We start from the raw sequence: 14300 nt of genomic DNA, 5'->3' as shown, positions 1-14300 counted from the left end.
CCACACTGTGGCAAAAACCTAAAATTGTAAAGACTAGACAAAATGCATTTTGAGGAAATGGTTTGTGTCTACAAACCATTCTTCTTCTCATTCATCGACATTCAATCAGATGTTTTCTATTGTTTGTTTATTTCTTTTTGTGCTTTCAATTTGAAAATATTTTTTTGGAATTAGCAAGACTAATAGTTTTTGGGGAACAACTTTACAAAATGTGAAAAACGTAAATGTTAATATGCAATAAGAAAATAAACGACTATTTCCAACATTTTTATTTAAAAAACTTGTAAAATTAGTATTGCTTCCTTTGTTTTAATTCTCCTTATGGGGGACAAATTGGTTTGTTTTGACAAATCAGCTGATTAGTTGCAAGCTTCTGCAGGAATACCGTCTGTTTACTTTTCGCATTTTCCTTGCAAAAGAGAATAAAACTATCTTTTCTCTCAGAAAGAAGTTGCTGGACAATTCCTGCTGGAAAAGTAACCAGACACACCTATTGCAAGAAGAATTTTGTCCAGCAAGAATTTGCAAACTCTCACTGAAAGAACTGTCAAAATTTCTCTCTCGAAGCACTCTCTTTTGCAGAACTTTTGGGTAAACAGACGACTTCCAGTAACAATTGTTACAAATTTTAGGGTAACCAGACACACCTAATATTGGTAACTATATTGTTATGATATCATAACAACAGATGTATTTTCACAGGGTTGCCATATTTTGACTTAGTTCGATTTTGGCCCCAGGCTCCTTTGTTCATTTCCAGATAAGCCAGCCAGATAAGCGCTTTATGTATTCCCATCTTTATACTTCTATGTCTTACGTGGTACGGGGTATTAGGTGTGTCTGATTACTTTTCCTGCAGAAATTGTCCTGCAACATCTTTCTGAGAGAGTAAGGTAGTTCTATTCTCTTTTGCAAGGAAAATGTGAAAAGTAAACAGACGGTATTCCTGCAAAAGCTTGCAACTAATCAGCTGATCAAAACAAACCAATTTGTCCCTTTTTATAAGAATAAAAAGAAAGGAAGCACCACCAATTTTACAAATTTTTTAAATAAAAAGGAAATTAGCAATAAAAAAAATATGAGCAATAAAAGAAAGAAAGATTTGATGTGTTCCCTGGAATGGCGTTTGTATAAAAATTTTGGAAATACTCTTTAATTTTCCTATTACATATTAATATTTACGTTTTTCACATTTTCTAAAGTTGTTCTCCAAAAGCAATTAGTCTTGCTAATTCCAAAAAAAATATTTGCAAATTGAAAGCATAAAAAGAAATAAACAAACAATAGAAAACTGATTCTGATTTAATGTCGATAAATGAGAAGAAGAAGAAATTTGTCCAGCAAGAATTTGCAAACTCTCACTGAAAGAACTGTTAAAATTTCTCTCTCCAACCGCTCGTTACCGTGATACTGGTAGCGTAGCCCAACGTGGACGGAACGAAACCCGCGTCGCAGTGGCTCGTGCGCTGAACATGTCGCAATATTCAATTCGACAAATATTGAAAAATGAGCTCGGGATAAATCCATTAAAATTCCAAAAGTGCAAGAACTGACACCGCAACAGAAAGAAAAAAGACTCAAAAGAGCTAAAGAGTTGCCATTAATGTACCAACATTGAACTGAGTCAACCTAAAACTCCTTTGTTCTTTGACGAAAAACCAACCAACCAACCCAATGGTGGAATACCCTTCACTATCTCGGCCGAACTTAGCCGCTTCTTACTTGGTTTCCTATCATAACAAGTTTGATGATTTCGATCGAAACTACTCGATATCGAATTACAGAATCTGCTTCCAGCATTGTCATTACCATTATTTTGTAAATAATTTGATTTCTTCTCATTAGGAATTGTGATAATTTTGGTAATCCAAATCAAATACCAATTTCCAAAAACAAAACTAAAATAATGTTTGAAAGTGTCAAGAAAGTATCTGTGTGAGATACGCCAACAGAATGTAATCGCCCTAAAAGACATAGAAATTTGTCTAGATTTTGCAACAAACAGCTACAGAATACAGATTTCGTGTATTTGACATTAATAAAATAAAACATTTGCTACGTAAAGCAAAGTATTGGTCTGTTCCAGAACAGCAAGAATTTAAAAGTTTTTACTAGGATAACCGATTTTCCCTTTATGATATCGAAGAAAATTGTAAAACCATTAGATTCTTGCAGGCACTGTAACAGAGCATATGGTTTGGTATGCCAAAGTTTTGTGGTCGAATGGAAAAAATATATTTTTACCAAAGGAAACTGTAAGAGATTAAAAGTTTCTATCATCAGTTAAAAAATGCAAAAATCATTCGTTTTTTGGTGCGTTTAGAATATGTCCCAGGTCTTTACTAATTATCAACTATAAGTCCGATCAAAACAAAGTATTAGTGTATTTATTTGTTTTTTTTTTTTATTAATTTTTATTATCCATATGTTAAATAAATATAATTTATGTTTTTTTCTCATTATGTGGTAATTTGTCTTTCATTCAAATGTTTTACAATTAAATTATGTCACATTTTAATATTTCTTTTGCGTCTATAGCAATGTTCATCACTATTTCTTATTTGTTTCTTTTTTTTCACAATTTTTTTTTCTTTTGTATTTAAATTTATCATCATATTATTTGTTGTTTTTTTTTTTGGAGGGGGATGGATTCCTCATTATGTGTTTATATAGCAAATATTTCTGTGTGAAGTCGTTTATATGTATGTACGTATAGTATGATTTTGGTATGGTGTTGTCGGACAAAAAGAAAACTATGAGTAATAAAAATAAAACAACAAAGTCCATTTTTAATAAAAATTAAAATTTATTTGTATCATTTTCTTGTTGATTTTCTTCTTTTTTTGTTTTGTTTTTGTGGGCATCTCTTAAGTATAATAAAAATATGTGTGTATGTGTTGCTAATAATGTTATATATAATTTTAACGCATTTAATTAGAAATCAATAATAAAAATAATGGTAAAAATAAATTATAAATAGTTGAAATTTAATGATTTCATTTATTTTACTATAGCTAAAGTAAAAAGAACCATGTTGTAACTTAAAAGTATGAGAGAATAAAAGGGGGCAATGAGTAACGAACAAAGAGAAAGAATAAAAAAGTATATATTATGTTCGTATGTAGATTATTGCTAAATGGTTAAGCAATGTACAAAAACATAAAAAAATCTTAATAAAAATTGTATTCTTTAAAAAAAAACTAGACATAGCTGATACTTTTAAAATGAAATTATTTAGAAAATGCTCAAAGGGGATTTTAAAACTATTTTGATTTGTCGTTATTTATATGAGTAAAATAAAAATGAAATATTTCTATAAAAGTTTTTTTTTTGTTTTCTTTTCTTTTGTGAAGCAATCTAAACATAAGTATATGTATAAGGATATAACTTAATTATATTTTATTTGTTTGCTTTTATGTAAATTTTAATCGCTTTGTTCTTTTATTATGAAATGGATGGCAGAATTTATTTTTGTTTGTTTGTTTATTTTTATTTCATTTTCATTTTATGAGTGTTTGTGTGAGTGATTTCAGTAATTCATTTAATTAAAATAAAAAAAAGAAAATATTACAAAACACGGGATTACGATTTTTTGCTTGTTTTTATTTTGCATTTTTAATACTTGCATGGTTTTGAGTCTTTTGTCAATTCAGTATCATTTCTTTTTTTTATTCAAACAAAATAAACATAATGCGACTAACATATGTGTGTATATATATGTATGTATACCTTGCATATTTACATACACAAAAAATAAGTTATCTCTTCTAGATCGGTTTTAGTTGAAACAAAAATATATATATTTATTACAAGTATTTGCGCTTGTTGTCGGTACATACTTGTCTGGCTTTTGTCTGATTCTGGATGTGCCTTAATCTGATTTTCCATTAGAGCATATGTGTTTCTTAAAATAAATGTATGTATATATACGTAATAAAGTATTGTATTTATGTATGTATGCTGCAATGCATGGGCATGCATCATTGTATGTAATTATTTCTCTTCTCCTCTGTTTTGTTGTTTTACTCTTTTTTATAACTTGTGTCTTCCATCATGTATAATGTTGATGTTTTTTTATATGTATTTAGTATAAATTAAAAATAATTATAATAATATAAAAATAATAATTAAATGTCTTAAATGGTTTGTTTGTTTTGCATGATACTCTTCTTATCTTTTGTTTTGTATTCACTAATGTATATTCCTTAAAAACTATAAAAAGTGTCTCCTTCATTCACTTCATACATAAATGGTTTCTTTGTTTGCTGTGCCTAAATGTCTTTGTCTTTTGTTTTTTTTTTTTTTCTTTCAACACGTTATGTTCTTTTATTTCACCGTCTTTGTGTTTTCAATTAGTTGCGATATATTTATGTATAAATATTTGTTCAAATGTATCCATGTTCATATTCAATATGAGTTTTAAATTGGGTTTGTTCTTTTAATTTCATTCAGTATTACTAAAAGGATATTTCGTGTATAATTTTCAAAAAATTAATTGATTTTTACACGCATTTTTTACAATAACAAAGTATTATGCCTTATTTAGGTTGATTTCTGTCAAGTGATTTGCGAACATATAAAGGAAAAAATATATTCGAATAAAGAAAAAAGGAATGAAAAACCTATCAGACCTTAATCCACAACAAAAGCATTACTTGATTTTTTTTTAAATAAGATTCAAGTGACATAGCCTTGAACGTATACTCAGTGTACTCAAATATTGTATGTATATTTTAAATACAACTTCAAAAAATGAGGTTATGTGTTCTTAATAAATTATTATTTAATACATTATTTAGGGAATTTAGAATTTAACAAGACATGAAGAAAATTCCATTCAAATAGAAATGATTGTAGTTTTTGTTGCAAAATGTTATCTTTGGATGTAATAAATGTATATATTTCGATCATAGCCTGAGTTTTTGAAGTTGAGGTACACATGTTGAGATTCATTCCTGGACATATGTCACTTTTTGATTACAACATAAAAGAGCCGAGATAAATTTTTGCAGTTTTGGGGACTAAAAAGTTTCGGTTGTTTTGTTATTATTATTTCCATTAAAATAAAGATTGTTAACAAAGAATAATTTCTAATCCAAGTAAGATTTCTAAAAAAACTTTCTGGAGAGCTATTGATTGACTACCAAATTGGCAATATGTATGTCAAGTCTGGAATTCGCAAAGGAAGAATTTTATCAGAGTTCCTACTAACTTTGTTTCGTTCGTGCGAACAAAGACTGGACAAATATCGCTTGTGATTTGATGAGCCCTCATATTTTCTATCGAGAATTCCACAAAATTTCAAATTTAATATTTTTGGTTTGTTTTTTGTTTGCATTTGTGTTGAATTTGTTTTATATTAATTTCATTTTTGTACTTTTGGCAAAGATCTTTTTTTCTAACAGTATTTCTATATTTATTTCGCTTTGTTTTTTCTTTGTTAGTGTGAGCTTATTATGTTTTTATTATTATTTTTTTTTGGATCTGTTTTGTAAATCACTCTTATGTTTTGTAATCTCGATTTCAGAAATGTTTAGGTGTTCTTCTATTTCGTGTTATAAATTACAAAAAATATGTAACTTTGTTTGTATGTTTAAATGTATGTGTGTGTAGTTTCAATTTAATAGTTAAGCATTTAGTTGATAAAGCGTTAGAATGCATCAAAATCTATTAGTGTGAGATGAGATTATAGTTGGTATGGAATCGGAATATGTGTTGAATGAATGCTTTTAGTTTTCGTTTTAGTTCAACAACCCTCTGCGGTTTGTAAATAACGAAAAAATATTTATCGGTTCAATTTTCAATAATACAAAAATAAATTCAGTTAAAATCCACAAAACATATCACCATCTTTCGCAACAAACTATACGACCTGTAAGGCGAATAACACAAAATAATAATAAAATATGGCACAAAATCTTAAGAAGAATATTTATGAACAAGTCAGTCGTCAGTGGGTCATAATATGGATGCTTTGTACAAAACAAAAGCTCAGAAATCACTTTCAGCTGTTATGGGAAGATAGGAGGTCTAGACTGATCCATATTTCAGCTTTTTCTTTGATCGAAAAAAATTCACAATTGTGCTTGGAACCACAGGATACCAAACCAGATTTAGTTTAGGTCTGCATCGGTTGCGGCTGCGGTTGTTGTTCATTCAGTGCCGGCTGCTGCTGTGATTGTGGTTGCTGCTGCTGTTGCTGAACGGTCGTGGACGTTGGACTACTGTTGCCCTCCTGATATGGCCCTGTAACTACACATGGGTGCATAGGGAACAGGGTTGTCCACGAAGTTGTTGTTAGTGTGGGTGCTCGGAGGGCAACTTTCTCGTTTTTTGGATCGGTATTGTTGCTGTTGTTTTGGGCATTCTTTTTGGAGGATGATTCCTTCTTTTTCTTGCCGCCGGATGATCCACTGGCAGATTTTGTGCTTGCGGCAGTCTGACTGCTTTCCTTCTTGACTGAACTCGCCTTGCTTGTATTACTCGGTGTTGTCGTCACGTCAGGCGGTTTATCCTCTTCTCCATCCTCTTCTTCTTCGTTTTCTCCCATTTGCTCTTTCTTAATTTTTTCCTTTTCTTCTTTGGCCTTGTTATCCAAATCCGTGTTAATTTTCTTGACACGCATCTTTTCCTCCCACTCATCTATTCCATGATGATGGCGATTCAGGTTACGATGTTGATAGAAAATAAGCGTCATACGCGTCGGCTCGTGACGATTGGGGTTCTTTAAAGCGGTCGTGGAATGCATTTCGTGTTTGGCACATTCAATCATAACACTGCCATGATTGAGAGCAATAGCAACACCTCCCATCTGCGGATCTTGGAATGCCTCAAGATTTTCACTGAAATCCGAAATTTCTCCAATGGGCTCAATTTTGTTGGACGTACTACTACTTGTGGTTGAGGCTGGGTTGGATGTTTCATTGGCTGCTGATACTGGGGATGGAGTCGTTGCCGAATTGGTATTTTCTCCTGGGTTTGAAACTGGGGTCGTTAACGCAGTAGCCGTTGAGTTGTTCGTATTACTCATGTCTGGCGATGTAAGACTCGAATTAGGATTGGCTACCTGCGTGTCCTCAGATGGCATGTTTGTTGCACCCGTTGCTTGGTTGAGATCCGTTATTGGTGTACTTTGAGTAGTGTTGTTCAAAGTTGTGCCAGAGCCGCAGAGAGATGGGTTGTTGTTGTTGTTGTGGTTTGGCACAGGCGGTAAGCTTCCATCATTTGACGACTTCATATTGGCGTTTGGAGCAACGCCACTTCCATTGGGTAAAGTTGTGTGGCCAGCAGGAAGCGATGACGAGGATGAATTCATTGCAGGAGCAGCTACAGACGTCTGGTGTATTGGTCCTGTAGCTGATGGCGGCAGGGGAGTTGCAGAATATGGTGTCGCCGTTGCCGTTGATGATCCTTGGTGATGTCCGTACATATTCCAATTGGGAGAAGGTGGCGGCGGCGTTGGCGGTGGCGTTTGCTGAGGATACATGCCATACGGTGAGTATGCCTGATGATAGCCGTAGTTGTAGTTCATGTTCTGATAGGCATCATAGGCAGAATACGCCGAATGTGGTGGTGGATACATTTGATAGTTGTTTGGATACTGGGAATACTGCGAGTAGTCAGTCGGCGGCTTTGGCTTTACAAATCCTTCTTCAAGTGGAGGTGCATGCGAATGAGGAGGAGGTGGTGGAGGAGCGTGATGAGAGTGATGTTGAGTTGTTAGATTAGTCATTGGTGCCATAGGAGTAAGAGTGGTTAACTTACTTTCTGTTGTCAAGCTATTATTTACCAATGTCGTTGAGTCTGGATTCTCTTCGCTGCCTCGACTCTTCACTTCTCCACGAACGTCGTGCACCTGCGTCAACTGATGACTACCAGCTGTGGGCAATTGATTATAACAACTGGTATTATAACCATTCGAATCCAGCTGTGTAGCAGCAGGAGCAAGTTGTGAGGCAGTTTGATGGCCGGTAGCATTTGGCGTTGTTGGCATGGGACTTGGGTTTGGATTGTTGGCGGCAGGGGCAGTTGCTCCACCGGGTACACTGCTTCCTCCCATGGTTGTTACGTTGTGGGCTGTGGTGGCATGGGGATTGTGCGGATGGGACGGTGGTGGCCAATTTCCGTAGTAGTTCCGAGAGTCGATATAGGATCCCGTCTGATAATCGTACGAATAGGGGGAGTCCAAAACCGTGCTCGAAATTTGATTCGATTGTAGCTGGGCATCTGTGAAGGTATCAATCATGGTCGCCATATTCATTAAACTTGAATTAGACGACATAAGTTGATTGGTATTACCTCCGGCGCTGGAACAGCCACTACTGGAGCCCGAATTGGAATGATTGTTACCGGTGTTGTTGTTGTTGTTGTTTTGGTTGTTGCTAACGGGAGGTGTTGAGAATGCACTACCAGCTGGACTGGGATTATTGGTCACAGGTGTTTGACACCGCGGAGACGGTGTTGTTGGAGGCGGAGCTGGTGTTGTGGCGGAGGACTGTTGATTTTTACCTTTCGATTTTGATTTCGAAGTCGATGCACTTCCAGTGTTGGTGCTGGTATTTGTGCTGCTGCCATTGGGCTCCTTTTTAACTGCACTAGTGGCTGTTGTAGAATTTTGAGCGCTCGCGGCATTGCCATCATTTGTAGCAGTCGGCGCAGGTGTTGCTGCATTTGACTCTCCTTCTATGGCAGCCGGTTCGTCCTCTTTGCGCTTCTTCCCGTGCCTGCGACAAGGTATAAGGGGAGTTGATCTCACTCGAACTTCGCATGGAAATCTGAAATATAGAATAAATCAATGAATTTCAATATGTAATCCCGCAGAATAATTTCCAAATTGAAACCAATATGAAATGTCAACACTACACTCACTTGTCCAACACTTGAACAGCACCGGTGCGATGCTTGTCCCTTTGACCTTCGGCGCTTTCATACTCGTCCGTTGCATCCATGGTGTACAGGGGTAGGACGTGGAGTTGTTCATCGTCGGGGTTGTTTATGTCACGATTGCAGGGTTTCAAAAGTGCGACTTGAACGGTGCAGCCATCTTGCATGTTGTGCAGATCCCGATGCGCATGGGCACAAAAGTCCAAGCATGCACTTACTCCCGAGAATGGTTTTCCCTCTTTATTACCGAGGCGACAGTCTTGAGCTTCTTTCTCGTAGCGAGTTTGATTGTCATAGGAACGTGGACACAATTGTTTGAACAACGGGGCCAAAATGGTCGCCAACATGTTCATGTGCTCTTCAATGGCCGCCTCTTCGCTCTTAACTGAGAGACGGAATTTTCGTACGGTTTTCGATCGAGCATATTTGCAGCCGTTATAGTACATCGACCATGAACACCCGAAGCTGTATGAAGCTCCCGAGGTTTCTGGATCTAAACCTAAATAAATGAGAGGTAAACGATAAATTACACGGTGTCGGAGATACTCTCATCGTTGTGGAACTTACCTTGACAGGCGCAAGTTCGATTTTCGTTTGTCGCACATCGACGTGTCGTCGGCAATCCGAACTTGTTGAGTTTCGGTATCAGATTCGTATACGCATTGTCTGCATCCTGACGGGGCATACCATCCCATACTACCATACACACCACTATGAATGCTGCTATACATCTGCAGAGGAATATTAAAGAAGTAAATAAATGTATCTGAAGTGATGATGATGTTGATGACGACAAGGAGGAGGAAGACGCTTACCTATGGCCCGGCCGTTTCTTGACAACTACCAGGATTTTCTCCTCGGGATCGGCCCGCCTTATGATCCATTTTGCCAGAGGACAACCTGTCGATGTTTTGCCCTCCTTGCCAGTGTATAAGATCTTTTCGATGCGCAGTTGACGCCCCGAAACCTGGCAACGTTCCTCAAATTCTCTACGTAAATCGGCTAAATTTGAAGCTGTACCTGTATTACCAAATGAGAACTCATTGAAATAGATGCGTTTATTGGATGACATTCGGACATCTTACCTAGATGAGTGTAGTATGTTCCGGGCTCGGGAGGACTCTTGTCCGATTGGAAACAGTCACATTCGGGCACCTCAGTCTTGTTACCCTTCTCCAGACGGTCTGATGTATCGAACATGGGATTGATCTTTTCATGCTTTACCGTTACTTCGTTGGTCTCCTCTTGCTTTATGGCCTTCTTCTTTGGTTTTGCACCATTTTGATTAGCTGGCTGGGCTTCTTCCTCGTCCAGAATTTCGTCTTTGGTTTGCATACCAATACATGAACCATCTTTTAGGTGTTCAGCGGTGGGAGCACGAGTTCCACCTTGGCGACAGCACGAGAATCCAGTGCTGTTTTTGATGGCTGCTGGGCCCCCCTCACCGTGGAACACATAACCGGATCCTCCCGGTCCATACGCACCCAGGTCTTCCACCTTAGGTTCAAGTAATCCCGAGCTCAGGTGTGGATGAGTAGTGGATCCATGGCCTAGGGGATAACGATGAGGTGGAATGGGATAAGCATGGGCTGGTATATCCTTTTCGTAGTTAGTTGGCAAGGGAATAATGCTACTGGTTTCCGGCTTGCGATCAATGTCCATCATGTGGCTGCTGTGATGGTGCAGACTACTGGGGTGGTGTTTTGCAAGTGGACCATTTAACGCCTTCGAGTGACCCGATGAAGATAAAGCATTTGTGTGTGGATGCATTCCATGGGCATTTCCAAACGGCGACGCTGAATGTTGGTAATTGGGCACAAAGTTTTGTTGGTAACTCTGCTGGAAAGTCGTTGACGAGCCATAGTAGGAGGAATTGTGATGATATCCAGCTGCATATTCTTGTTGATTTTGATGGTGTGGTGGTGGGGCTGGTTGCGCACCACCGGCCCCAGGTTGGCCCTGTACCTCGTTTTGACAAAAGTCGGCGTACTGAACGAAGTTTTGATAGTTGCGTTCGTAGCCTTCTATCTTACTGTGCTGTCCAGGGATAAGTCCAGGCTCGGTTTTGATGTAAGGGGCGTGATGATAATCTGGATGTTGGGGTGGATATTGCGAGGAGGGTGGTGGAGGGTACGACACACCTTTCTCCATTTTTATGTTTGCAAGATGAGCCAGATGATGGCCACCGCCCGGATCATTGCTGTTCTTATCAATATCTGAATTATCAGCACTACTGGCGTTGGCCGATGCCGTGTTGTTAGCTGCAGACGACGAGGACGATGACGAGCGATTGCTGCGACTACGACGACTTGACTTTTTTGGTGGATCAGGATTGTGAGCTGTTGTGGTGTGGTGCTGTGGCGGAGTTTGTGCTAAGGATTGCTGGTTGAGTTGATGATGATGATGCTCGGCAGTTGGAAAACCAGAGGCCACAGGTTTCTTAAAGGAATTCGTGTGGTGTGGCTTCCAAATGTGATCGCCACCACCTCCGATTGGTTCCGGAGCTAAGGATGCACCTCCACTAGCTAAGCCAGAATTCAGAGGAGTCTGATTTTGCTGTGGTGTTTGTGGCTGTTGGCCCGTAGATGCATTACTCCCATTCGAACCATTGGCATTCATTGCTGAATCGCCTCGGAGATGGTGGCTATACGATAAAAAATGACCGGTCTGTTGCTGTTGTTGGCTGCCATTTGGCCCACCGACACCCAGTGGCGGCGGAGGAACCCCAGGCATACCATGTATATCGGGAGGGGCTGAGAGTGGATCCTTGGGATCATTCTTGCGCATTATCATCGACTTGATGCGAGTATTCAAGTTGACGCGCTCTCCTCCTGGACCAGTTGTGGTCTGTTGATAGGGATCCGAAACTCCCTGCGACTGAGTGTTCCAATTCCAGTCTTGTTGCATGGGCTGGGGGTGCTGTGGTGGCGAAGCCATGTTATTTTGAGCCTGTGTTTGAGGTTGGCCACTTGGTATTGTTGAGCCGCCGTATTGCTGTTGAGTTCCTTGCGGCGTTGTTAGGTTTGCATTGGGCGATTGAACCACTTGATTTGGTGATTGTGAGACATGACGATTCTGCTGGTTCATGGCCTGTGTTTGGGACTGTTGCATGACACTGCGTGTAGGAGACTGTGGCACTGTTTGATTATTGGTTGTTTGCATGGGGGAAGCTGCCGGCTGTGATGTTGCCGTGTTATGAGCAATTGTCTGGTGACCACCATTTACACTGACCGATCCAGTTGCTGCCGAAGCGGCCGTACTCGTGTTACTGGAAGTCTGCTGTTGCTGCTGTTGTTGGGTTGCGCTGCCGCTATAGTCGCCTGAATATCCGTTACAGTTGAGTGAGCGCGGCGGCACGCTGCTCACTCGCGGATATCCAGGCGTGTCGTTTCCCGACATCGTCTTGTTGAGATCAGTAACACTGCCTAAATGTTGTTGCTGTTGTAAACTGGATGCCGTCGGCCCGGTCGAGACTTGACCGGCATAGGTAACCGACGAGGGCGCAAAGCCCACGCCCTGCAGACCGACCTGATTGATGGGCGCACTAGATAGCTGCTGACTCTGGAAATCATAACGCTGAACCGGAGCTCCATATGGTGAACGTCCGTAGTTGGGATCAAATCCTAAACCTGTCTGTACATATCCATTTGATGGATAACCGTATGATTGCGTCTGAAAATCCAACGATGTTATGCCGGGTGTATTCTGTGGTATTTGCTGGATGAATTGGTTTTGCCAACCCTGTGAGGGATCAGCTTGCCATGTGGGATAAAAGGCCATTGGTGCCTGAAAAAGGTTAACGAATGAAAATTAGAGAAACTTTCAACTGCAGTGTTTACAAATTATGCTTTGGAGCGGAGGAAACCAGTTTTGATAAAAGGAAAAACTAAATAAAAAATATTTATGTTTGAATGGTTCATCCCTTAAATATCGTGGAGGGGTTGCTTGGGTCGGGTTCGATTCATACATTTCACAATTAATTAAGTGTAATAAAATGCGCACACATGGGCAAATAAATTTGCCCAAATCCTTCGTTTCGGAGATCATTTTCGTCAGCCTATATTTCATTCCATTGTTTCGAAGATTTGGCAATAATTTTTAAAATGAAAAATTAAACCATATGCTTGTATCAAGTTCGACTCAATGTTGAGGAGAGGGTTTGTTTTGTATGTATCGTGTCTTTTTTTTCGGTTAAAAAAACAAATAAAGGTACACAGGGGGATTCTATTTGCAGGGAATAGTGTTGTGATAAGTTTTGGGTTAAATTATTTTCAAGCATATCAGTATGAAAGTAAAAGTGTTGGTTACGAAACTGTGGAACTTAACTATAAATTTAGACATGTTGATTCCCCGTTGCCTTACAATATAACTATCATTATATGTTATTTCATTCATGAAAATTCAGAAGTACGGCATATAAATGTTTATGTATTTACGCAGGTTATTGTTGTTGATAGGTTCGTTGCTTCTTTTTTTGTTATTTGCACCCGAACATAACGAATATGAATGAATTGTGTGTACGTCGTACACATGTGTTGAAAAGAACCGCCTGTTAGAATGCTGGGATTCCATGAAAGCAATGAAGGCAATACAACTACTAAATAAACATAGCTTTTTTCTGTAGTTCATAACGTCATAAATGACAACATCAGCAAAAGCGACCACAACTATAGTTTTAAAAAAATAAATTGTATTTATCAATGAATGAACGTAATATGAATATTTTTTATTATTCATGCTCAGCCATTAGGCAACCTGGCTGGCTACGCTGCTAGCAAATATTTGTAGATATAAATATTCGGCGTCCATGTACGATATAGTACAAGGCAAGTACATACGTACATGTGGAAATTTAATTTATTGCATACATTTTATTTTATTATTTATGCAAGCAATAAAAAGTGAAAGTGTTTCTTTCCATTCAAAACGAATAAAACGATATTGCGATGTGTTGTTTTAGTTTTTTTTTTTTTTTGATATTGAGAAAATATTTGATTTCCTTTGCGGGCATTGCAATTTTATATAAATGAAATAAAAAATCCATAAAAAATATGAAGTTAAATGGCAACTTTGATTCTCTAAAGATGGAAACATTTGTGCTTCGATAAATAGGAAAAAGGTAAATACTTTATCTTAAATTCTTCAAATCTACATTAAAATCCAATGGCATATACGATAGATAATAGAAAAATATTCGTATAATATTGTTTATGAGTTATGGATCAACAATTTATTTTATCAAATCTTATATTAAAATGTCTGGATTTTTTATACCCTCCACCATAGTATGGAAGATATATTTAGTTTGTTGTTCCGTTTGTAACACCACATTTACATTTTAGACCCCACAAAGTATATGTATTCATGATCAGCATGAAATTCTATGTCGATTTTGATATGTCCGTCCGTCTGTGGAA

The 14300-nt window shown here is 38.0% G+C and overlaps 1 protein-coding gene across 6 annotated transcripts in view; it reads right to left on the bottom strand.

The window, feature by feature from the left end:
• Positions 1 to 2616: 2616 nt before the first annotated feature.
• Positions 2617 to 14300, bottom strand: part of LOC101900516 (methylcytosine dioxygenase TET) — a 294319-nt gene continuing 282635 nt past the window's right edge. For 3 of the 6 annotated variants that reach the window (XM_059131678.1, XM_011296882.3, XM_011296881.3), the window contains 5 exons: positions 9969 to 12669; positions 9699 to 9903; positions 9451 to 9614; positions 8869 to 9382; positions 2617 to 8774 (listed from right to left, as the gene is read on the bottom strand). In XM_059131678.1, coding sequence (XP_058987661.1) covers positions 6119 to 8774; positions 8869 to 9382; positions 9451 to 9614; positions 9699 to 9903; positions 9969 to 12669 — 6240 coding nt within the window. In that variant the 3' untranslated portion in view covers positions 2617 to 6118. The remainder of the gene's footprint in view (positions 8775 to 8868; positions 9383 to 9450; positions 9615 to 9698; positions 9904 to 9968; positions 12670 to 14300) is intronic. The other 3 variants (XM_011296883.3, XM_059131680.1, XM_020039097.2) reach the window with 3 other exon arrangements.

The sequence above is a fragment of the Musca domestica genome, unplaced genomic scaffold (genome assembly GCF_030504385.1).
Source record: "Musca domestica strain aabys unplaced genomic scaffold, Musca_domestica.polishedcontigs.V.1.1 9, whole genome shotgun sequence".
Taxonomy (NCBI): Eukaryota; Metazoa; Arthropoda; class Insecta; order Diptera; family Muscidae; genus Musca; species Musca domestica.
This window is presented reverse-complemented; position numbering and strand designations above follow the sequence as displayed.